Genomic DNA, 24,979 nt, shown 5'->3' on the forward strand with positions numbered 1-24,979 from the left:
AATCTCTGAAGCTGGAGACTCTTATCTCCCTCACTAACTTTAAGCATCAGTTGTCAGAGCACCTTACCGATCACTGCACCTGTACACAGCCCATCTGAAATTAGCCCACCCAACTACCTCATCCCAATATTGTTATTTATTTTGCTCATTTGCACCCCAGTATCTCTATTTGCACATCATCTATCATTCCAGTGTTAATACTAATTGTAATTATTTTGCACTATAGCTTATTTATTGCCTTACCTCCATAACTTGCTACATTTGCACACACTGTATATATATTTTCTGTTGTATTTTTGACTTTATGTTTAGTTTTATGTAACTCTGTGTTGTTGTTTTTATCGCACTGCTTTGCTTTATCTTGGCCAGGTCGCAGTTGTAAATGAGAACTTGTTCTCAGCTGGCTTACCTGGTTAAATAAAGGTTAAATAAAAATTAAAATAAATAAATTAAGATGTATTTTATTTGTCAATATTTTAAGGAATGTTCTGCAACATATGCTTAAGCTGTTGAAGCATTTGCTGTGCTAGACCTTTGAAATAATGTTTGCTTTATAAATGTTTTTTTAATATTCTGAATCTAGAAAAACATGCCAAAATGCTGGCCCATGTTGACTCCAGTGCTTCCCACAGTTGTGTCAAGTTAGCTGGATGTTAGCTTGGGTGGTGGACCATTCTTGATACACACAGGAAACTGTTGAGCGTGAAAAACCCAGCAGTGTTGCAGTTCTTGACACACTCAAACCAGTGCGCCTGGCACCTACTACCATACCCCTTTTAAAGGCACTTAAATCTTTTGTCTTTCCCATTCACCCTCTGAATGGCACACATACACAATACATGTCTCAATTGTCTCAAGGCTTAAAAATCCTTCTTTAACCTGCCTTCTCCCGTTGATCTACACTGATTGAAGTGGATTTAATAGGTGACATCAATAAGGGATCAGAGCTTTCACCTGGATTCACCTGGTCAATTTGGAGATTTGTATTACATAGTTGAACAATCTAATGTTAGACTTAAACAATCAAAGCCTTTAAACACTTGTTGGACAGTAAATGTAAAAATGAAATGCCTTTTATGGTGTCTGACAGAGTTGACATAAATCCAGTTAGTTGCATTTTTTGAAAAAAATCTTGAATTAGGAGGTTGTTCCTTTACATGGTGTGATAGCTGATACTTTGGTCTATCAAAATATATATTTCCAATTTTGTTAATATTAAGAAAATATTTGTGACAAATTGAGATTGTCCCGTTTTTCAAGAATCCCTGATCTACATATTTAGTTTCTGTATGCTAGTAGCCTATTTCAGCCTACATATTTCCATTATTAGAATGGATGACTTGAAAATGAAATCCTTTACTTACAATATTATATTTTAAATGTATATGATATTATTTTATATTGTCTACCATTTAGATTAAGCATAATGTTTTAGAAGCAACATATTCATCATAGGCCAAGTGGTACTGTAGCTCCATTCCAGTGGCTCTATAGCGCCAGGTTTTGTATTAGGGAATCCATTAGCCCCCTATCTCCCCAAGGCAGGTAGCTGCTCTCTGATTTGCTTCCTGGTGTCTGACTCAGCCTTTATTACAGCAAGCCGAGCATCAGCCTGAAAGCAGAATAAAATCCTCCTGATTGGCTCACCCAGTGAGTGTGTGTGCATCCATCCATTATTAATGACACATACACATACTATGCTAAATTGTATTGTACTTTTTTAGATGAAGAGATATTTTTTGAGGAGTTAGAGGTATCCTCAGACCCTGAAGTTGCTTCCCTTCTCTCACATCATCTCTCAGAGGTACTTTCGGACTGGGAGTGGCACTGTGCTTTGTGTGTGAAGCGTGCCTCAGCCTCCGGTGAGGGAGCGGATTGACGAAGGAGAGTGGAGGAGAGTAGAGCAGAGGAGGGGAGAGAGGAGAGCCGAAGCTGCACACACCCTGAGATGCTCTGCTGGCTAAGAGAGGACGAGATGTCTCTGCAGGAGTTCCAGCAGCGTGTGGGCTGTGTCATTACACATGTCGGTGAGTGTCCTGTCTTCATCCCTCCATCAGCTATCAGCCACACTGGGGGTTGTGGGGAGGGAAGGGGGATGTACCAGGAGGAGAGAGAGGGAGCAGGGAGGGGATACCCAGCAGCTGCTCCCTGGATGGTCTCCCTATTCCAGGCAGCGTTCTTAGAAATGCTCAGATATGGAGTGTTGTGAAGTGCTTTACTATAGAGATACATGTGTGAATGTATGGTCTAAACTGGTAGAAATGTCAGATTTGGGCTGATCATTATTGCTGCAATTTACACACAATTTACAATTTACACAGTTATTTCAAGGTCATAGTCAGCGTTACACAAATAACCATGAAGTATGTGGTTATATCTAGTGGGATCTGGTATGTGGATTTATATTTTATTCTTGTATAGATTCATAATGGATGCATCATGTTCCCCACACCAGTCAGACTTGTCATACTATGCTGGTGTAATAACTAGTTGTCACAGAAATTCACAGGGGTGTCGTCAGAGAGTGTGATTGTCATGTATTGAAAGGGATTTTTCCATTATATGATAATCCCATCCCATTCTTATTATGAATTTAATTGTAAATCACTATTACCACATTTAATCGCTAATATGTACAGTATATCATCATAAAGATAGATATACTGTATTTACTGGTATCTATTGGTTTCATTAGCTATTTTATTAAAGTAAATGTTATTAGCCACAGAAAACAGCAAAACCTAGTATAAATCTCTTTAGGATTCCTATTTCCCCCATTCCAAATTCTACATCCGGGTCTTCCGGGCTGGGCAGAGGAAGTAGGTTATTGTGCCACGCTGGAGATTGTTACGGAGTGTCTTCTATCGTGGCTCTAGTGAGGCAGGCAGTCAGCAGCCATCCATGGGGGTGGGGACCATGCAGGCAGTTACCATAGAAACAGAGCCCAGGCTTGTGTGCATCAGGCCCTATTGATTTATGGAAGCAGCCTCCCCTGTGTTGCTGCTTTCATCTCTCACGCCCCCAATTTATCAGAGACCCCCAATTATTTCCCCATCACACCAGTAGGCTGCTCACTGGTCCACTCACCCTTTGCCCTTTGCCCTACACATAACACATCCATAGACTGGAGGTCCTCCTCTGCTCATGAACCATAATTGAATCATCGTCAGTGTCATGTTATATGTTGAGCGTTATGGCTGTCGTGATAATGTTATTATACCAATCTGACCTAAATATCCCAGAAGTGTCCTTTATAAAAGGTTCATAATGAGCTTCTCTATACAGAAGATGATTGCCTTGCTACACAAGACACTGATGACAGTAATGTTATTCTGCTAGTGGCATTTATTCTCCATTGATTTATTTAAGATCAAAGACACACCCCTCTGTTTATCTGTAAGGGATGTAGAACAGTGCAGCTTCAATCACATACTTTACATTTTAAGCCATGTGTGGGAAATGGTGAGCTTGGCAGCTGATGTCAGCAGCACTACCTCAGAGGTAACATTGAAATTAAAACCTTGTAACAGGCTCCATGACTCACAGGGAGAAAGAAAGAGAGAGATGCAAGCCTTATCTGAGCTCTCATTGGTGGCAGGTGACATCATAGTTGCCAGAAAGTGAAGGCTGGGTAATTTACGGTAACACCGTATGGATTTTATGAATGATTCATGATACAAATTATGTATTAAACAGTTATTGTAATGATCATAATTCAGACCGTAATGTTTGTATCCAGTCACAGCTCTCCCAAACAAATGATATTTAGAGGAAACTACATGTCCTAATTGAAATGAACCTTCAAATAGTTTTCAGAAAGAAAAGGTCAGGCACAAGTATGTTATGTTTTGTTGCCTCTATAGCAACGGAGGAATTACAGTAGCACAATGCTTCTTGTGTACAGGGAAATCCTCCACAACACACCCCAAAGCTCTCTAATATGAATAATAACATTTCCATACAGTAAAATATTAACTCAGAATTACTGGTTAAATTCTTCACCTCATTGTGAGCAAAGACTTTGACCCAGTGTAGCAGTAACCCTATTTATGCACTCTGTACTATTTAGCAGAGTAGAAGAATGGAAATGTGTGGCATCAGTCACCCGTTGCTAATTGAACTAAGAGGATTAGTATGGTCTGGCCACTCAGGGCTGGCCCCAGATACAGTATGTGGTTAACACAGGGAAATGAAACAGTCTATAGGCCTATAGAAAAATTAAATACAACCACTTCAAAACATGAGCCCAGAATAAAGACACAGCTTGCAGCTGACAGGGAATCATAAAGTCACCAATGCTGGAAAACACATAAAAATGTCAGAGTAATCACTACAGTATATGGTTTTCAGAGGTATTTCATTTTTAAAGCATACTTTCCACTGATAAGTGATAAGTGACGTGACAATGTACATGTTCTGCTGGCTCTACAACACGGACCTCTATCCTAGACGTTATGTATTTTGTGTGAGCATGTTTATGGTTTCTCTCAGGATAAATGTTGGCTAACTTGTCTGTCATTCATTTTGTTGTGACTCTGTTACTGTAGTAGTTATATCCTCTTACAGTAAGCCATTAATCAATTGAAACTCTATGGACATCTGCAATGTGGTTTGTGCAGGTTATCATAGATAGATAAATAGAAATCAGCATTGTTTTGTCCCTCCCTTTATCTATCTGCCCATCCCTCATCGGCTTAGCAGCCAAAGGGTCAGTGCTATTCTCTAAAATCAATACCAGATGCCACCATGAGGGCCTGGTGCCATGTTATTCTGTGATACTGATAGTCCATGCATAAGCCTTGGCACAGAATGAGACAGAATTCAGATCTATAAAAAACTGTCCCATACGCAGAGAGGTAAACAATGGGAAGGTCAGGGGGTCATCCTCTCTCCTGTTGGAACAGCAGCCCTGGTGTTCATCATCTCAAACGGCTTGAGCAGATGCCTTCCTCCCTTCCCGCTCCCATCTGATATTATATCCCCTCACAACAATGCCGTCAACTTTTTCTCCGTGTTTGGATTTTACATTATGTGGATTTAGGACTTAATGTTTGTAGTGATTCAAGATTATGTTATTTGTCTATTTGATTTTTAAAAAAATGCAATGTTACACATTGGCACAAGTGCATAGAATCTGCAGACACATCATAGGCTGTTTGTTTTTGTATCACTCATAGGTTGTCTATCTTTGAACTTCTTTAGGTCGGTGTTCCAGCCATCAATCTCCCTGGTGACATAACCACAGACAGCTCTGGGCTTGTTTACCCAGCCAGCCCAGCCTTGTTGTTATGACGTAGGCTGTATTCACACTGCTTCCTATTTGTCCCTGCTTTACGTGAAATGGGCTCTCGGCATCCTTTGGAAAACGTTTGTCTTTTTTCGCACAGTCCCCTTTGGGCTTTGGCCATCATTTGACTTGTGCTCACAGTAACACAATGGAACAATAGCCCACTGAGCCATAAGAGATGAACATATATTTAAGAGTCTGGCCTAATTTCAGACTTTAATGGTTTAACTACTCCAGTCCTAGAGGGCTCAGGGTGGCCCTCAGATCAGCTCAGATCAACCGAGGTCAAGCTCCATAGCATGCTGGGAAACCAAAGGGCACATAGGGGGAAGAGAGGAGTCTTACCAGGTCAGCCTAGGACACACAGAGGGAGGACTTGGGATGACTACTCCCCATTCTCCTTCTGTGACCTTGACCCCATGACCCTCCACTCTCTGAAGGCGGGTGGGAAGGTTTGCAGCAAGGTTTGCTCACACCCCACACAGGGCATTGTTTATGAGAATAATTACCTCTCAAGGCCACTGTGTTGATTCATTGTAGACACATCTCAGGATCAATAACACTGCAGATGTTTAGAACCTTAATCTATCTCGTAAGGGGCTGCAGTATATTGTGTGCATTGTATTGTCACAGCAGACCTGATCTTTGGATCGATTTCCTATCCTCAGTGCCTCTCATGGTAGAGTGCTTTGATGCATGCTCTGCTCCTGCCCGGGTAACTGGTGTTCACAGCACTAATAATTAATACATAATATAATAGACCAGATGTTTACAACAGCTCTGAACCTGGGACAACATACTGCTCATTTATAATTAAATGGTGCTGAAACTAACTTTTTTCATGATGTTTTCACATATGTTAACATAATGTTTTTTTTTTCAAATTGAGTAGGGTTGTTCGTGTCAGATAAATCAACAAATTGAAGTGAAATGTATGCTATTTGGACTTGATGGACTCGGTTGTAATTTAGTTATGTACTACTTGTGAAGAGGACCAGATGAATATTCCAATATCTATCTTTTAAAAACAGGGTGACTTTGTGTTGACATGATGATATATATGTGCGAGCCCCATTACAATAGCATAAAGAGATAAAAGACCCTGTGCATGGGTATCTGACACAGTGTGTGACCCTGGATCTCTTTACTACCAGCACGGTGCTGGTCAGAGCTCACGTATACAGTACTAATCCTCACCATCCCTGTGTGTGTGTGCGTGTGTGTGCAGTGTGTGTGTTTTTTCTGGAGGGAGGAGTGACTGCCAGATGCCAGTGACACTAGTATAATGTGGCCTTACTGCAAACATTGGTCCCATGCAGTGCAGGCTTATAGCCCTGTGATTCGTTGATGACAACCATGGGTGATGGTAAGGGCTGGCCGGCTGGGCAGGCTTCAGAACTGAATAGGTGATGGTTCAGGGATGGCTGGAGAGGACGTGGTAACGGGAAGTGTGATCTCCAGATCCAGATTTCTTATACGCCAGCATCTTGTTCCTGTTTTCCTGTTTTTAGAGCACATGTCCCAATGGTAAAGCTCATCCCTCCTTCTGCTGACAGAGCCACACGGTGATGTCATATGATGGAATTGACTCGCTGCCCCTGACCTTAAGTAGAAAAACAAACAGCGCAAATGTTGTTATAATATGCTCCTTGCAGGAGTTGCTGGTTTTGTAGTCTTTTATGCTGTTTCATTAGCATGGTGGTTTAAAATAGATACTGCCAATACAGTTATTCAAGATCATACTGTTGAACTGAACTTAGGATAGTTCTACTCACATTAAGTAATCACTCTACCTGGACACCACTTGAGAATAGGAGTCTGGACCCACTCATTCTCTCAGCTTGAGAGACCAACTATCTGAACATAGGCTGTGGAGACTTATCTCAAAGCCATCTAAAAAGAAAGGATGGACATTGCACTTCTTTATGCAAAAAGTGGTGTATCACGTGATGTGATATGTGCGCTGTACAGTATGTTTGAGCTGTGACAGAACAAGATGTCTTTGTGGACTGAGTTGTGGTCTATTGTTGTTATTGTGTATTGTAGGTGCATGCAGAGGTAAACACTAATGCCAAAAAAGGCCTATCATGTCATTAAACTGCTCCCTGAATAGACTAGTGTAATAATATTAGCTAGCGAGAGTGATCAATGTTTATCAGCCAGTGGAAAAATATAAGTGTTAAGATACAGACCTGTGTGTTATATCTCTTTAAAGACAGGAAGCCCACTGATTACCATTTCCTGTGACAAACATCAAGGCTACAGTATCACACATATCGGTCTTCACTTGGAAACTAAATGGACACATTTTATGTAATGGTTGTTAACTCCTTTGGATTGCCTCTTCAGTTTTACAGTATAATGTGTGGTGAAAAAAAGTTATATTGGAATAGTAGGATTTCTCCCTTTTTTTTGTTGCAAATAGCAGTTCTACAAACTTAGCCCATTAACTGTGAGGGGACACACAAACACATGCACACACAGACACACTCCAACACACACCATTTTTTTGTTGTATTGTTTGTATATCATTGTATTTTACATTTATGTAACTGTCCTTGTGTATCAGTGTTGTGTTGCTGTTTTGTGTTTTTTTGTGGACCCCAGGAAGAGGAGCTGCTGCTTCTGCAAAAGCTAATGGGGATCTGAATAAACAAATAAACAAACAAATAACTGCCATGCCCATGGGTGTAACTTAGATACAGTATGACTGAGTATAACTGATCATATTCTTGTGTGTTTATTCTCATGTGTTACATACCCTTGTCCACTGAGAGTGTCTTGGGAGGGAGGGGTGAGAAAGTGCTTCTGAGACAAGGACAGGCCAGTGAATGAGCTACAGCCAGAAGGAGGAAAAGCGGTGGTGGGTTCCTGACGCACGGTGGCCACACAGCACTCCACAGCACAACGGCTGAATGTCCAGCTGGGTGGGGGAGGAAAGGGAAGCCCCCAGTGCCTCAGGACATTGTTGAGGATATTGGTGTAAACCATGCCAGTCTCCTGAGCTCCACTGGTCACAAGACTTCAACTCAGAACGCTGGCGAGAGCCCTGACAGAACACATGCACCCACACACTCACAGAAACACACAAAGTAAGGAATCTGCTCCGCGCTGTTCTGCGCAGCTCTCCTTACCACAGCTGGAGCCCTCAGGGCAGGACTGTCGGTCTGGTCCAGACAGGAAGACCTCACCATGGGCTCAGTTATGTGTAAGTGACTGGATTATCTACTTTAAACCTTCATGGACATTTTCTGTGTGTTTGACACTCATACAGGTCTGGCTATGGTTATTTTGCCTATGAGTGGTGTGAAACAGATGTGATGTATGCTAGTTGTGCTACTGGAGAAGCCTGCTCAGTAGATAGCAGTAGGTAGGGGCTGGTGATTGTGTGGAGTGGTGTTTCCTTGTGACGTCTTGAGTAAGGAGCTCTGTGTGCTTACAGGCTTAAGACGTTCAGCAATGTGACCTAACAGAGAGGACGGTGATTACCCTGTAAACACCTTGTGGGAACCTTGTCACAAATAGAGCTGGGGAGTTCAAAATGCCTTATAAATTCACATTGGAATGTATTATAGAGTTCTTTTTCAGTTTCCATTGCTTCTATGTTTACATGTTGTGCTTCACAGTGAAATACATGGCACATTTCACTGTTAGATTCTCACCTCAGTGTGAAGTCACCTGAGCTTAGATAGAGGTTAGCTAAGAAGGGTTTGTGATTATTCTCTGTTGCATGTGCCTGACAGAGAGAGGGAAGCAGAGGGAAGAGACATAGGCAGAGGTCAGAGGCAGCAGCTCACTGCCTCCCCGGACTAAAGATAAATAATTGCAGTGGTAGAGACTGGCAGGGGACCTGGTGTGTGTGTACTGTGTGCAGTATGTGTGTGTGTTAGTTGTACTGCTCTGAGAGATCGAGCTATCAGTTGCAAGGCACTGTAAGAGTAGAGTGTCCAGGGGACTTGAATAGTAGACCGGGGGGGATTCAGGAGCTCTGAGCCTGGGAGGAGAGTGATGCTCTGGTAACCACTCAGAGCTCTGTCTGTCCCTGTCTCCCTACTGTCTCCCTGGGCTGGAGGCTGGACTGACCTTGGCTATACTAGGCACTGAGTAGGAAGGAACTACACAGGCTGCTGTGCAGGAAAGCCACCTCTTGCACACAAATACACACACACTCAGACGCTCTCTTAGAGATGACTAGTGCAGATATTTTGTCGCTTTGCTGTGGTGGGATGATGGACAGCTCTCCACGGTACCAGACCATCCCTTCGCGGTGTCCGTCGTGCGGGCGGCACACACGCGACGCCTCCTCCATGGTGCGCATCTCTGCCGGGGAGATGGAGTCCTACCATCACTTCCTGGGGCTGTGTCAGGAGACTGAGTCGGCCACGGAGAGAAGTATGTCCCCCCTCTCTTCCCACTCACCCTCCTCCTCAGCTCCTTTCCCTCGCTCCATCCACCTGCCATTTTACGTTTTATTTTATTTTAGTCATTTAGTAGACACTCTTATCGTTAGTGCATTGCATTCATCTTAAGATAGCTAGATGAGACAACCATATAACACAGTTGAAGTAAGAACATTTTACTTCAATAAAGTAGTTATCAGCGAAGTCAGTGCTATTAGGAAAAGACAAGTGGGGATCTGTCAGGTAGTTGATTGATGTGATGCTGCTAAGGCACTGCTATATGTTAATGCTTTGGTGACATTTCATTAGTCTGCGGCTGCTGTCTGTGGTGTGCATTTCCTTCTAATATTAGACTGATTAATTTCTGAATAGGCATGGCAGTTGAACACCTTCTCAGATACTGTATGCCAGATTGCGTTCCTATCTGCATGTCAAATGGCTTTCATTGTCCAGAATAGAAAAGCTCCACATCACAACCACTTTTGAAAGAATGCTGAGTAGAATGTGTCTTATAACATGCATGCAAGCATGCACCATTTTGATTGTTTCCCTCTGTGGAGAAGTGGCAATGACAGCAGAAAAAATTGCTCCAGGTTTTTATTGAAAAATCTGAATCAGCGTGTGTCTATGGTTGGATAAAGCTGTCCTGTCTGACTGTTTTAAATGTGTGAAAAAAGACTAACTGGCAGTATGCCACAATGCCCCAAAGTTGAATGATGTCACAAATAACCTACCCAGAAGCTGTTGATAGCAGTTTATGAAAAACTTTACAAGGTCCCACAAACCCTCAATGCCAGTCTTTTTATAGTGTGTGTGTCTGTGTGTGCATGCATGCTCAACCTACTCACTCTGACACATAATGTGTAGACATGCTGAGAATGGAATGGAATAATCACTTCTTTATATGGTGTACAGTTAGCTGCCAAGCCTTGAAAATATGTGGATCTAAAGATTGAAATGCAATTAAATTGTTTGGGTACATTCAAGTGAGGACATGTTTCCATTTTTGCTCTTCCTGGACTGTCTGCATGCAAAGGTGTTTCTGAGAAAATGACATTTAGTCTGAACCAAGTTTTTTTTTTTTATTGCCAGACAGCAGTTTCCGCATCTGCCCAGGCGAAATTCCAAGAAGTATTTGATTGTTAATAAGAGAATGGGGAATCCATCTTAATGTCCTGAATGTAAGACTGAAACCATAATGACCGTCACATGACCTTGACATCTCTTCCTTAGATATCCTTTCAGCTCTTAGCACCATAATGACGTCCATTAGTTCTGTTCCTAGGACAAGTTTCCACATGAATGTTGGCAATAATTCATGGTCAAACTCCCTATTTTTAGCCCTATCTTCCCATTAGGTTGGTTGGTATTCCCTCCACCTGAAGTCCAGATTATTACACAGCTGGGGCTCATTCAACTTTCAAAGGGCTCAAACACAACCAGACTCCCATGGGTCTGCCAAAACCTTGCCCCTTGTAATCAAACCCTCATAACAACATACGTTTGGTTTGGTCTGGCCCCCATGCCTGCCTCCTAGGAACATACTGTCAGGAACATACCTGGGAACATACATGGTTTTGTTTTCCTATGGTAGGTGTATTTGTACAGTAGCCTTCCATGTTATGACATCTCTTCAATAGTGTTGGTTTTGGAGGCAGTGTTGGCTTCGCTTTCATTTGATATTCACCACTAGGTGAGGTTTGTTATTGGGAGATAAATGGACCTGTCTGACACATCCTTTTATTGTTTTCTTGCATAGCTGCCCTTTTCCTGAGTGTCAATGGGAAACGTGCTCTTTTGGACGTATGTGGAAATCCAAACCAAAATAACTACTATATCCAAACTTCCTCTCCAACAATATTGAAGGAGATTACATCAGGAGTGTTTGTAGATATATGACCCTGGCAATGTCATAGTATTGTAAACTGTATGTACAGATGACTTGGTACTGGTACTCCTTGTATATAGTCTCGTTATTGTTATTTTATTGTGTTACTATACCTTGTTTTATTTTTTGCACATTTTTCGTACTTTTTAACTCTGCATTGTTGGGAAAGGGCCCGTAAGTAAGCATTTCACGGGAAAATCGACACGTTGTACTCGCCGCATGTGACAAATAACATTTGATTTGATTTGATGCATGTGGCACTGCTTTGTGAGAAAATGAGCAAGGCAAGTCAAATGGAGGACAGGGAGGATTTCTGTATATAAACACAATCAATTCGACCAACTACATAATGTTAGGTAGTTTGAATACTCAATGATAGAGAGTACTGGCCACATATTGTATCAAAGAGGATGTTTGACATTCTATTTTATGTTCTTCTTAGAGAGAGAGAAATATTAGCGGTCTCATAATCTCCCTGTGTTATTAGCTTACACCAGTGTGTGTGTATGTCAGAATGAGCGTGAGGGCTTCTCCTCCCCCACAAGCACTGGGCCCATGGAGGGTGATGGTGGAGAGATGCTTGGCCTAGTTCTACGACCTCACTCTGTTTTATGGGCTCCTGCTCCGCTCGGCATGGAGTGTTGGTCACAGCTTCTCATGTCCCATTAGTTAAGACAGAACTTTTGTTCTGGAGAGGCTGTTTCAACCACTATAAAATTACATTAAAATCACAAGGCTGGACTATTTTTATACAATACTTTATGCGTGTAATTTGATTGTGCTTCTGTGTTAAATTTGGATTTTATTAAACGTATTACTCTATATGGACACAGCTGTATGTGTTTGCGCACACGTGTGTGTGTGTGTCTCTGTGTGGGTGGAGGTCGTGTAGCAGGGATCCGACTGGATAAGGAACGTTATGGGATGTTCAGGCCTGGTTGGCTGGGCGTCTTTACAGTCACATGTTAATGTTAGAGGAGCTCAAAAAACTGCTGTGGTCCCCGATGCTTTGTGTTAAATAGTCCTCTGCTTTAAGATGCTCATTAGGAGGGCTACTCATTTAAACGTTGACATTTTTGTGATTTAGCAGATGCTCTTATCCAGATAGGGTTAAGTGCCTTGCTCAAGGACACAGACAGATTTTTCACTTTGTCGGCTTGGGCATTCGAACCAGCGTACTTTCAGTTACTTGCCCAATGCTCTTAATTGCTAGGCTACCTGCCGTTCATTCTATTAACTGTCCTCTCCTGGAGGACAGATTTTGTTAAAGGGATGAACTTCTCACCCCAGGGCTCAATTTGTCAACTTTGTCAAGAGAAAGTGTGATGAGTGTGTGGCGTTTAGGCTATATGTGGTGGAGATGGTGGGCTAAGTTTTTCACACAAAAATCTAGAGTGTATTTGTGACTTGTGTCTTCCGTTTGGAAGAGAACAGTGGGAAATGTTGTCATCAACATTGATTTGCACTCTCCTTCCGAACAATTGTCTGTCTCCTTATCCTGTCCTCAATAATGGTCTCTTGTTACGTAACCCTGTAACACTAGGCTCATTGTCTGTGTGTGAGGTCCATGGTGGCTCAGGCAGGCAGGCCGACAGGGCAGACACAGCAGAGAGGGAGTCTAACTAGCTGCCCCTCTACCCGTTCAGACACAGCTGATCTCCCTGCTGTAGACTGCTGTTGACCCGCCAAGTGATTAAGCACACAGCTAATTATCCCATTATAACAGATCTACTGGTGCTTTCTCTTACCCCCTCTCATTCAGGGGGCCTCTTCTCCTAACAAGCTCTCTTAGTTACGATTAGCTGCTCTCGTTGGGTGGGGGGAGAAAGCTTGTTTACACAATCAATGGTAGGGTTTTAAGTATAAACCTTGACATAGATTCAGACTGCATGGAAATATGTTTTGTAAATGATATAATGTGTTCTCAAATTGTATACTAAATTAAGGTACATAAAACGTTTAATTGGATTTACAATGTTTTTCATGTTGTCCTTTGACCTTTTTTAGACCATTGCAACACATTTCACATGGCAAACTGGACACCACATGTTTCAGTGAATCTCACTATTTTGGAATCCAGTGTACAATGGGAAGGAAAGCTGCTTATTTAACATACAATGCCTCAGTAGCTGCCACCGGTGTTTTGGGACATGCTTCCTCTAGGACCATAAACACCCCTGTATTCCCAGGCAGCTGCTCTGACAGGGGGGAGGACTCGGAGGAGGGAGGGAGGAGGGAGGGACGGGGGGTGGGGGTGTCACATTCAGTCAACCACAGAAAGAACAGAGGAGACAGGACAGAGAAAGACAAAGTCAGATCAGAGAGGGGAGCACAGTCAGCGCGTGACTTTAATGAAGAGGGATGATGCTGAAGGGATCATCTCGCTCTATCGCTCTCTCTCTTCATTCTTTCAGAAGTATGTAGTTAAATGTTTGGGGCTGCCCCCCCCCCCCATTTAAAGAGGCAGTAAGCAGTGTGTTTCTTCTCTCCCTCCCTCCTCCCTGTCCTGATAGGTTGCTTGTGACGCTGCTATGTTCTGAGAGAGCCTTGTGAGAGGTTAGAGTGGAGCTGCGAGAAGTAGCTAGGGCTGGAAAAAGTGACAAAAGACTCGGACGCACTGCTTCCTTAGAAAAAACTCCTCTGCTGCCAAGGCTCTGTATGAGCTGGGTGTGTATGTGTTTGGGTGTGTGTAAGTGGGGGGGGGGGGGGGAGTGTAGGAGTGTGTGTGTTTGTGTATGTGTGTGTGTCTGTCTGTGTAGTTACTCAGGAAGTCTGAAGAGAAGAAAGGGATGAAAATGGTTGAAAAGCAAGTCTTGACAAAGTTCTACTGGTGTGATTTACCCCTGTCGCCTGGATTAGTGTGACTTTTCTCTCTCTTCACACCCGACTATCGTGGCTCTATGATGAAGAGAACCAGACATGTCATAGGTAAGGTATTTACACTCCCCTTGCTCGCTGTTCTATCCCCCACGGTCTGTGTTCCACTGATCTCTTTACCCCATGTATTGTATAGAGATCAGAGATATACTGCGTTCTATACAGATGTTAGTGTGTGTGTTCCTGTGAATAGGTGAAGTAGAAAAACAGCTTAAACACTTGGGCAATCAGATGTGTTTCACCTTAAAGGTCTCCCCTTCTCCACAGATGGATTTTCATCTATTGACAAGGACGCCTCGAGTGGATAACCCATACCACTGTAATTGACATGTCGCAATGACTCATATTTGACTGCCTCTCCACCCAATCAATTAAGAAAATGGGTCAATGACTGGTTATCAATGGGAATAAGAAACCAAAAAGGGCGGTTGGGTTGGCGAGAGGAGGGAGAGGAAGGAGATCACCTCTACCTAATGCAAGTAACGGCCTCCTTTTTTCCGCCTCCCCCTTCTCTCTCTGTCGGGAGCTATAGGGTGTTTACATGCCAAACAGAGACACACATTTGTTGTCACTCATGTTGCTGGCCTGGGTCCTAGACTTTATTTCCATTACAACAGAATACCAAGACGTTGATATATTCTCAAGTGTCTTCTGAGGAGCTCAAGGGACTCTTGCCTGTCTGTCCGTAGCTAATGCCTCAATTGTTCTGCAGTTTTCTGTGGGGGAGATGCAAGTGTGCTTCAGGCTTTTGTGAGTTTCTGATGGTGGCCGGCCGTGTGAAAATGAGATTGTTGCGTTATAAACCTTATGTAAGCTACAAATCAATAACATGTGTTGTAATTGCTTTGTGTTAGGCATCCTATCCTCTACTCATTATTTAATAGCCTTGTTGTTTATTAGTAGGCTAAGCAATGATGCATTTTTTAGCCTTTGTATAAATCGATTTAGAGGGAAAGTATGGTCAAGTGAAGTAGGCTACTTGATTTAGAGAATTCTCTGACCTTCGCCATTACCTTATTACTCACCATAGCTAATGATTAAAAGGTAAAGCACCTGGTTGGTTGGACTCCATTTAGGTTATTGAGGTGAGCTAATGTAAAACATGTATTTGAAGAAATGATGTACTTTCCAGAGAGAGAAACTGGTGCCCTGATCTGCAGCAAGCATACAGTACAACTCTACAATGGGAATCCTAAAAGTTTAGGGTAGTTATAGGACTATTGTTGTCAGTCAAATAGGTCCATATCTTACAATATTGCATTGCACTTTGACCCTTGTGCGATTGACAATCTTTAATGTGTTCTATTAACGCATACAGTATACCACACAGGTTAGTTTAGGAAGAAATACTTGAAGTCCTCATTTCCAGTAGATGTGTTACTGTGGCTGAGAGTGAATGTGTATGTTTCTGCTCATTAAACCTGATGAATTGGAGCAGGAGAAGGCTGAAGGCTGCCTAGCACAAGGTGAACACTGGGATGAGGTGTGATGAGGTGTGTGGAGAGCAGAGGATGGTGCCCCTCTGTGTTGCCATGGCATTAATCCATGGTGTCTCTACACGTTGCTGGCACAACCTGCCACATAATCAACACACCCACCAGACTAAACATATGACTGACTAGGCCCAGGAGTTTTCCCTCACCACGTGATATAGGAAACCTGGAAGGCCTGGACTTTCTTCTGGTCAGATCACAATAGCATACGACCAATAGCATTCCAAGAACTAGAATCAATGTGTTATTGTGCTGTTTGTTATTACTTCTTTTTGGTATTTAGTCAATAGAATTTGATCATGCGTTTTTCCATTGTTTGCTCTGCGACGCTAAAGAACAGGACTGACCATTGTGATCTTGTTTCGTGATCTTGCTGTTTTTTTTATATTCAATTCAGTATAATGTAATATTTTTGATGTATCTGTTCTTGGAGAGCTAATTCCTTCCAGAGCCTGTAGCAGGCAGGATGGAGGCAGGAGGGTGGGTTGTGTCTTTGTGCTCTGTATGCTGTTCCTCTGGACGTGAACACTGTGACCTTTCTCTGAAGCCTGCAGAGGCCATTATGAGACCTGGTTTTGTGATGTCTGGGGCTGGGATTCCTGCAGCAGGATGATAAGATCTGCAGGTAGCGCGTTAACATGCTCCCAGACGCAGATCCTCCTTCCTCTTGCCACCACTCTGCTAAGGGAGGATATATGTGTGTGTGTGTGCGCGTGTGTGTGTGTGCGCACGCATGCGTGCAGGTTTGTGTGTGTGTACTGTGATGCACACGTTTGAATATATTGTCGTAAAAGGAGCCGTGGAAATATGTGTAAATGAGGGAACACGCTAAGAATAATACTGTCAATGTCATTTGGCCTTGATACCAAACAATGGACCAAATCCCTGTGGAGACTTGAAGTTGCTGGTACCATGACAACACTACAGCTTACAACTACCATACTGTAGAAACATGCTTCTGTGAGGCTCTCTATACTATCTATAGCCCTGGCTGCAAGACCCACTCAAGGCTCGCTCAGTCTTTGATAAAGTGTAGTCTGTTGTAAAGCACTCCTTTATACCATGGCCAGACAGATGGTGTTTTGTTCACAGTGGAAAGCTAGCTGCAGTGTGCTTCAGGGTGATCCCAAACCTTTAAGGCAGAGAGTGATGAAGCTTCATCAACCCTCCCCCTCCCCTCCAAGCAGCCAGAATGGCTACTGAGTCTTCCAAGAACAACACAATGAAAGAAAGATATGTCTGAAAGGGGGGATACAGAAGCTACAGTAGCTTGTAATGGAAATTGAACAAAGGCACACAAAGGTCTGCATTCACAGCTAAAAGTATTGACTGCGAGGGGCAGTGGTAGACATGGAGACCACTGTTAGAGAGAGAACAGACACTGTGGAAATGTCCAGAGCTGTGCCTTGGCCTTGGCCTCATTTTCAACAGATCATACTGACCTGTCAGACATATAGATGGATTGTCCACCGATGATGACTGGGCCAGTGTATGGTTTAATGCTGCTCTCTTTCATATACATTCCTATGATATTGTCATTGCTGACTGGAGGTGTTGTCTCTGTTGTTTTCCTCTCCCTCCCCAGATGAGATCATGCAGCAGGAGATCAGGCCCCTGCTGGCCGTCGACATCATAGAGCAGCTGCATCGGCAGTTTGCCCTGCTCTCAGGTACGTAGCTAGGCCTCGTTCTCCTCTCCTCAACCCTACTTCCCTCACACACAGACGGGCAGATATTCTAGTTCCTCTCCCTTTGTGAAGGGGCAAAGATAGGAATGACAAAATAATAATGCCCACTTGGAGAGAAGTTTTAGTCAGATGTGATCATATCTACTTTACAGTTATACAGAATAGCACAATGTAATGTTTGTTGATTCATTTTGATCATGTCACGTTATGAGTTAAAAGGCAATTTCCATTGTTGACGTTAAGACATGATTGAGTTGTGATCAGACTTGAACCTTTTAAGACTACTGATCGATAGGATTGCCTCTTAATCACTTCCTGTCTCAGACTGTAGAGAGGTCTGGTCTGCTCCATGGTCTGCTCCAGGACAATAACAGCATTATCACATTACACCATGAACCATTTCCTGCCAGGAAGTCTCGAGGTTTTGCTCGCCTGAGGTAGAGTATCTTATGAGAAGCTGTAGATCACACTATTTACCAAGAGAGTTTTCATCTATATTTTTTGTAACTGTCTATTTACCACCACAAACCGATGCTGGCACTAAGATTGCACTCAATGAGCTGTATAAGGCCTTAAGTAAACAGGAAAACGCTCATCCAGAGGCAGCGCTCCTAGTGGCCGGGGACTTTAATGCAGGGAAACTTAAATCCGTTCTACCCAATTTCTACCAGCATGTTAAATGTGCAACCAGAGGAAAAAAAACTCTAGACCACCTTTACTCCACACACAGAGACGCGTACAAAGCTCTCCCTCGCCCTCATTTTGGCAAATCTGACCATAACTCTATCATCCTGATTCCTGCTTATAAGCAAAAACTAAAGCAGGAAGCACCAGTGACTCGGTTAATAAGGAAGTGGTCAGATGATGCAGATGCTAAGCTACAGGACTGTTTTGCTAGCACAGACTGGAATATGTTCCGGGATTCTTCCAATAGCATTGAGTACACCACATCCCCACAGTGACCGTACGTACATACCCCAACCAGAAGCCATGGATTACAGGCAACATCCGCACTGAGCTAAAGGGTAGAGCTGCCGCTTTCAAGGAGCGGGACTCTAACCCGGACGCTTATAAGAAATCCCACTATGCCCTCCGACGAACCATCAAACAGGCAAAGACTCGACACAGGATTAAGATTAAATCATACTACACCGGCTCCCACGCTCGTCAGATGTGGCAGGGCTTGAAAACTATTATAGACTACAAAGGGAAGCACAGTTAAGAGCAGCCCAGTGACACAAGCCTACCAGATGAGCTAAATCACTTCTATGCTCGCTTCGAGGCAAGCAACACTGAAGCATGCATGAGAGCATCAGCTGTTCCGGATGACTATGTGATCACACTCTCCGTAGCCGATGTGAGTAAGACTTTTAAGCAGGTCAACATTCACAAGGCCGCAGGGCTAGACGGATTACCAGGACAGCTAATCATGCTAATCATGGCTACCCGGACTATTTGCACTGCCCCCCCACCCCATCCTTTTTACGCTGCTGCTACTCTGTTAAGTAAGTATTTATGCATAGTCACTTTAACTCTACCCACATGTACATATTACCTCAACTACCTCAACTAGCCGGTGCCCCCGCACATTGACTCTGCAACGGTACCCCCCTGTATATATAGCCTCCCTACTGTCACTTTATTTTACTGTATATATAGCCTCCCTACTGTCACTTTATTTTACTTCTGCTGTTTTTTTCTCAACACTTTTTTTGTTGTTGTTTTATTCTTACTTTTTTTGTTTAAAATAAATGCACTGTTGGTTAAGGGCTGTAAGTAAGCATTTCACTGTAATGTCTGCACCTGTTGTATTCGGCGCATGTGACCAATAACATTTGATTTGATTTGATTTGATTTGATTTGTACTCCGATCATGCCCTGACCTACTGGCAAGTGTCTTCACTGACATTTTCAACATGTCCCTGACTGAGTCTGTAATACCAACATGTTTCAAGCAGACCACCATAGTCCCTGTGCCCAAGAACACTAAGGTAACCTGCCTAAATGACTACCGACCCGTAGCACTCACGTCTGTAGCCATGAAGTGCTTTGAAAGGCTGGTCATGGCTCACATCAACACCATTATCCCAGAAACCCTAGACCCACTCCAATTTGCATACCACCCCAACATATCCATAGATTATGCAATCTCTATTGCACTCCACACTGCCCTTTCCCACCTGAACAAGAGGAATACCTACGTGAGAATGCTATTCATTGACTACAGCTCAGCGTTCAACACCATAGTGCCCTCAAAGCTCATCACTAAGCTAAGGACCCTGGGACTAAACACCTCCCTCTGCAACTGGATCCTGGACTTCCTGACGGGCCGCCCCCAAGTGGTAAGGGTAGGTAACAACACATCTGCCATGCTGATCCTCAACACGGGGGCTCCTCAGGGATGCGTGCTCAGTCCCCTCCTGTACTCCCTGTTCACCCATGACTGCATGGCCAGGCACGACTCCAACACCATCATTAAGTTTGCCGACGACACAACAGTGGTAGGCCTGATCACCGACAACGATGAGACAGCCTAGAGGGAGGAGGTCAGAGACCTGGCCGGGTGGTGCCAGGATAACAACCTCTCCCTCAACGTGATCAAGACAAAGGAGATGATTGTGGACTACAGGAAAAAAAAGAGGACTGAGCACGCCCCCATTCTCATCGACGGTGCTGTAGTGGAACAGGTTGAGAGCTTCAAGTTCCTTGGTGTCCACATCACCAACAAACTATCATGGTCCAAACACACCAAGACAGTCGTGAAGAGGGCACGACAAAGCCTATTCCCCCTCGGGAGACTGAAAATATTTGGCATGGGTCCTCAGATCCTCAAAACGTTCTACAGCTGCACCATCGAGAGCATCCTGACTGGTTGCATCACTGCCTGGTATGGCAACTGCTCGGCCTCCGACCGCAAGGCACTACAGAGGGTAGAGCGTACGGCCCAGTACATTACTGGGGCCAAGCTTCCTGCCATCCAGGACCTCTATACCAGGCGGTGTCAGAGGAAGGCCCTAAAAATTGGCAAAGACTCCAGCCACCCTAGTCATAGACTGTTCTCTCTGCTACCGCACAGCAAGCAGTACCGGAGCGCCAAGTCTAGGTCCAAAAGGCTTCTTAGCAGCTTCTACCCCCAAGCCATAAGACTCCTGAACAGCTAATCATGGCTACCCAGACTATTTGCATTGAATGTAGTGCCCTCGTTTGGGTGTAGGGTCTGATCAGAGCCTGAAGGTAAGGAGGTGCCGTTCTCCTCACAGCTCCGTAGGCAAGCACCATGGTATTGTAGTAGATGCGAGCCTCAACTGGAAGCCAGTGGTGTGTGCGGAGGAGCGGGGTGACATGAGAGAACTTGGGAAGGTTGAACACCAGACGGGCTGCAGCGTTCTGGATAAGTTGTAGGGGTTTAATGGCACAGGCAGGGAGCCCAGCCAACAGCGAGTTGCAGTAATCCAGACGGGAGATGACAAGTGCCTGGATTAGGACCTGTGCCGCTTTTTGTGTAAGGTAGGCTCGTACTCTGCAAATGTTGTAGAGCATGAACCTGCAGGATCGGGTCACCGTTTTGATGTTAGCGGAGAACGACAGGGTGTTGTCCAGGGTCACGCCAAAGGTTCTTTGCACTCTGGGAGGAGGACACAATGGAGTTGTCAACCGTGATGGCGAGATCATGGAGCGGGCAGTCCTTCCCCGGGAGGAAGAGCAGCTCCGTCTTGCCGAGGTTCAGCTTGAGGTGGTGATCCGACATCCACACTGATATGTCTGCCAGACATGCAGAGATGCGATTCACCACCTGGTTATCAGAAGGGGGAAAGGAGAAAATGAATTGTGTGTTGTCTGCGTAGCAATGATAGGAGAGACCATGTGAGGATATGACAGAGCCAAGTGACTTGGTGTATAGCGAGAATAGGAGAGGGCCTAGAACTGAGCCCTGGGGGACACCAGTGGTGAGAGCACGTGGTGCGGAGACAGCTTCTTGCCACGCCACTTGGTAGGAGCGACCGGTCAGGTAGGACGCAATCCAAGAGTGAGCCGCGCCGGAGATGCCCAGCTCGGAGAGGGTGGAGAGGAGGATCTGATGGTTCACAGTATCAAAGGCAGCAGACAGGTCTAGAAGGACAAGAGCAGAGGAGAGAGAGTTAGCTTTAGCAGTGCGGAGAGCCTCCGTGACACAGAGAAGAGCAGTCTCAGTTGACTGACCAGTCCTGAAACCTGACTGGTTTGGATCAAGAAGGTCATTCTGAGAGAGATAGCAAGAGAGTTGGCTAAAGACGGCACGCTCAATAGTTTTGGAAAGAAAAGAAAGAAGGGATACTGGTCTGTAGTTGTTGACATCAGAGGGATCGAGTGTTGGTTTTTTGAGAAGGGGTGCAACTCTCGCTCTCTTGAAGACGGAAGGGACATAGCCAGCGGTCAAGGATGAGTTGATCAGCGAGGTGAGGTAGGGGAGAAGGTCACCGGAGATGGTCTGGAGAAGAGAGGAGGGGATGGGGTCAAGCGGGCAGGTTGTTGGGCGGCCTGCAGTCACAAGTCGCAAGATTTTATCTGGAGAGAGAGGGGAGAAAGAAGTCAAAGCATAGGGTAGGGGGGCAGTGTGAGCAGGACCAGCAGTGTCATTAGACTTAACAAACGAGGATCGGATGTCGTCAACCTTCTTTTCAAAGTGGTTGACGAAGTCATCCACAGAGAGGGAGGAGGGGGGGGGGGAGGGGGGGGGGGAGGAGGATTCAGCAGGGAGGAGAATGTGGCAAAGAGCTTCCTAGGGTTAGAGGCAGATGCTTGGAATTTAGAGTGGTAGAAAGTGGCCTTAGCAGCAGAAACAGATGAAGAAAATGTAGAGAGGAGGGAGTGAAAAGATGCCAGGTCCGCAGGGAGTCTAGTTTTCTTCCATTTCCGCTCAGCTGCCCGGAGCTCTGTTCTGTGAGCTCGCAATGAGTCATCAAGCCACGGAGCTGGAGGGGAGGACCGAGCCGGCCGGGAGGATAGGGGACACAGAGAGTCAAAGGATGCAGAAAGGGAGGAGAGGAGGGTTGAGGAGGCAGATTCAGGAGATTGGAGGGAGAAGGATTGAGCAGAAGGAAGAGATGATAGGATGAAAGAGGAGAGAGTAGTGGGAGAGAGAGAGCGAAGGTTGCGGCGGCGCATTATCATCTGTGTAGGGGCAGAGTGAGTAGTGTTGGAGGAGAGCGAGAGAGAAAAGGATACAAAGTAGTGGTCGGAGACATGGAGGGGAGTTGCAGTGAGATTAGTAGAAGAGCAGCATCTAGTAAAGATGAGGTCAAGCGTATTGCCTGGCTTGTGAGTAGGGGGGGACGGTGAGAGGGTGAGGTCAAAAGAGGATAGGAGTGGAAAGAAGGAGGCAGAGAGAAATTAGTCAAATGTAGACGTAGGGAGGTTGAAATCCCCCAAAACTGTGAGGGGTGAGCCATCCTCAGGAAAGGAACTTATCAAGGCGTCAAGCTCATTGATGAACTCTCCAAGGGAACCTGGAGGGCGATAGATGACAAGGATATTAAGCTTAAATGGGCTAGTGACTGTGACAGCATGGAATTCAAATGAGGAGATAGACAGATGGGTTAGGGGAAACATTGAGAATGTCCACTTGGGAGAGATGAGGATTCCTGTGCCACCACCCCTCTGACCAGATGCTCTCGGGGTATGCGAGAACACATGGTCAGACGAGGAGAGAGCAGTAGGAGTAGCAGTGTTTTCAGTGGTAATCCATGTTTCCGTCAGCGCCAGGAAGTCGAGGGACTGGAGGGTAGCATAGGCTGGGATGAAGTCAGCCTTGTTGGCAGCAGAACGGCAGTTCCAGAGGCTGCCTGAGACCTTGAACTCCAGGTGTGTGGTGCGTGCAGGGACCACCAGGTTAGAGAGGCAGCAGCCACGCGGTGTGAGGCGTTTGTGTAGCCTTATCAGAAGGGGGAAAGGAGAAAATGTATTTTGTGTCGTCTGCATAGCAATGATAGGAGAGACCATGTGAGGATATGACAGAGCCAAGTGACTTGGTGTATAGAGAGAATAGGAGAGGGCCTAGAACTGAGCCCTGGGGGACACCAGTGGTGAGAGCACGTGGTGCGGAGACAGATTTTCGCCACGCCACCTGGTAGGAGCGACCTGTCAGGTAGGACGCAATCCAAGAGTGAGCAGCGCCGGAGACGCCCAACTCGGAGAGGGTGGAGAGGAGGATCTGATGGCTCACAGTATCAAAGGCAGCGGATAGGTCTAGAAGGATAAGAGCAGAGGAGAGAGAGTTAGCTTTAGCAGTGCGGAGAGCCTCCGTGACACAGAGAAGAGCAGTCTCAGTTGAATGACCAGTCTTGAAACCTGACTGGTTTGGATCAAGAAGGTCATTCTGAGAGAGATAGCAGGAGAGTTGGCTAGAGACGGCACGCTCAAGAGTTTTGGAGAGAAAATAAAGAAGGGATACTGGTCTGTAGTTGTTGACATCGGAGGGATCGAGTGTAGGTTTGTTGAGGAGGGGTGCAACTCTCGCTCTCTTGAAGACGGAAGGGACATGGCCAGCGGTCAAGGATGAGTTGATGAGCGAGGTGAGGTAAGGGAGAAGGTCTCCGGAAATGGTCTGGAGAAGAGAGGAGGGGATAGGGTCAAGCGGGCAGGTTGTTGGGCGGCCGGCCGTCACAAGTCGCAAGATTTCATCTGGAGAGAGAGGGGAGAAAGAAGTCAAAGCATAGGGTAGGGCAGTGTGAGCAGGACCAGCGGTGTCATTTGACTTAATAAATGAGGATCGGATGTCGTCAACCTTCTTTTCAAAATGGTTGACGAAGTCATCCACAGAGAGGGAGGAGGGAGGGGGAGGAGCAGGAGGATTCAGCAGGGAGGAGAAGGTGGCAAAAGGGCTTCCTAGGGTTAGAGGCAGATGCTTGACATTTAGAGTGGTAGAAAGTGGCTTTAGCAGCAGAAACAGAGGAAGAGAAAGTAGAGAGGAGGGTGTGAAAAGATGACAGTTCCGCAGGGTGTCTAGTTTTCCTCCATTTCCGCTCGGCTGCCCGGAGCCCTGTTCTGTGAGCTCGCAATGAGTCGTCAAGCCACGGAGCAGGAGGCGTGGACCGAGCCGGCCGGGAGGATAGGGGACATAGAGAGTCAAAAGATGCAGAAAGGGAGGAGAGGAGGGTTGAGGAGGCAGAATCAGGAGATCGGAGGGAGAAGGATTTAGCAGAGGGAAGAGATGATAGGATGGAAGATGAGAGAGTAGCGGGAGAGAGAAAGCAAAGGTTGCGACGGCACATTACCATCTGAGTAGGGGCAGAGTGAGTAGTGTTGGAGGAGAGCGAGAGAGAAAAGGATACAAAGTAGTGGTCGGAGACTTGGAGGGGAGTTCTACTA

The 24,979-nt window shown here is 45.1% G+C and overlaps 1 protein-coding gene across 1 annotated transcript in view; it reads left to right on the forward strand.

Moving 5' to 3' along the window:
• Positions 1-1,948: 1,948 nt before the first annotated feature.
• mcf2l2 (MCF.2 cell line derived transforming sequence-like 2) overlaps positions 1,949-24,979 on the forward strand; it is a gene marked incomplete at its 5' end in the record, with an annotated part of 138,962 nt that continues 115,931 nt past the window's right edge. Inside the window, 2 exons of the mRNA XM_084164037.1 lie at positions 1,949-2,027; positions 17,531-17,614. Coding sequence (XP_084020163.1) covers positions 1,949-2,027; positions 17,531-17,614 — 163 coding nt within the window. The remainder of the gene's footprint in view (positions 2,028-17,530; positions 17,615-24,979) is intronic.

This window comes from Coregonus lavaretus, assembly GCF_964263955.1.
Source record: "Coregonus lavaretus genome assembly, chromosome: 6".
Lineage (NCBI taxonomy): Eukaryota > Metazoa > Chordata > Actinopteri > Salmoniformes > Salmonidae > Coregonus > Coregonus lavaretus.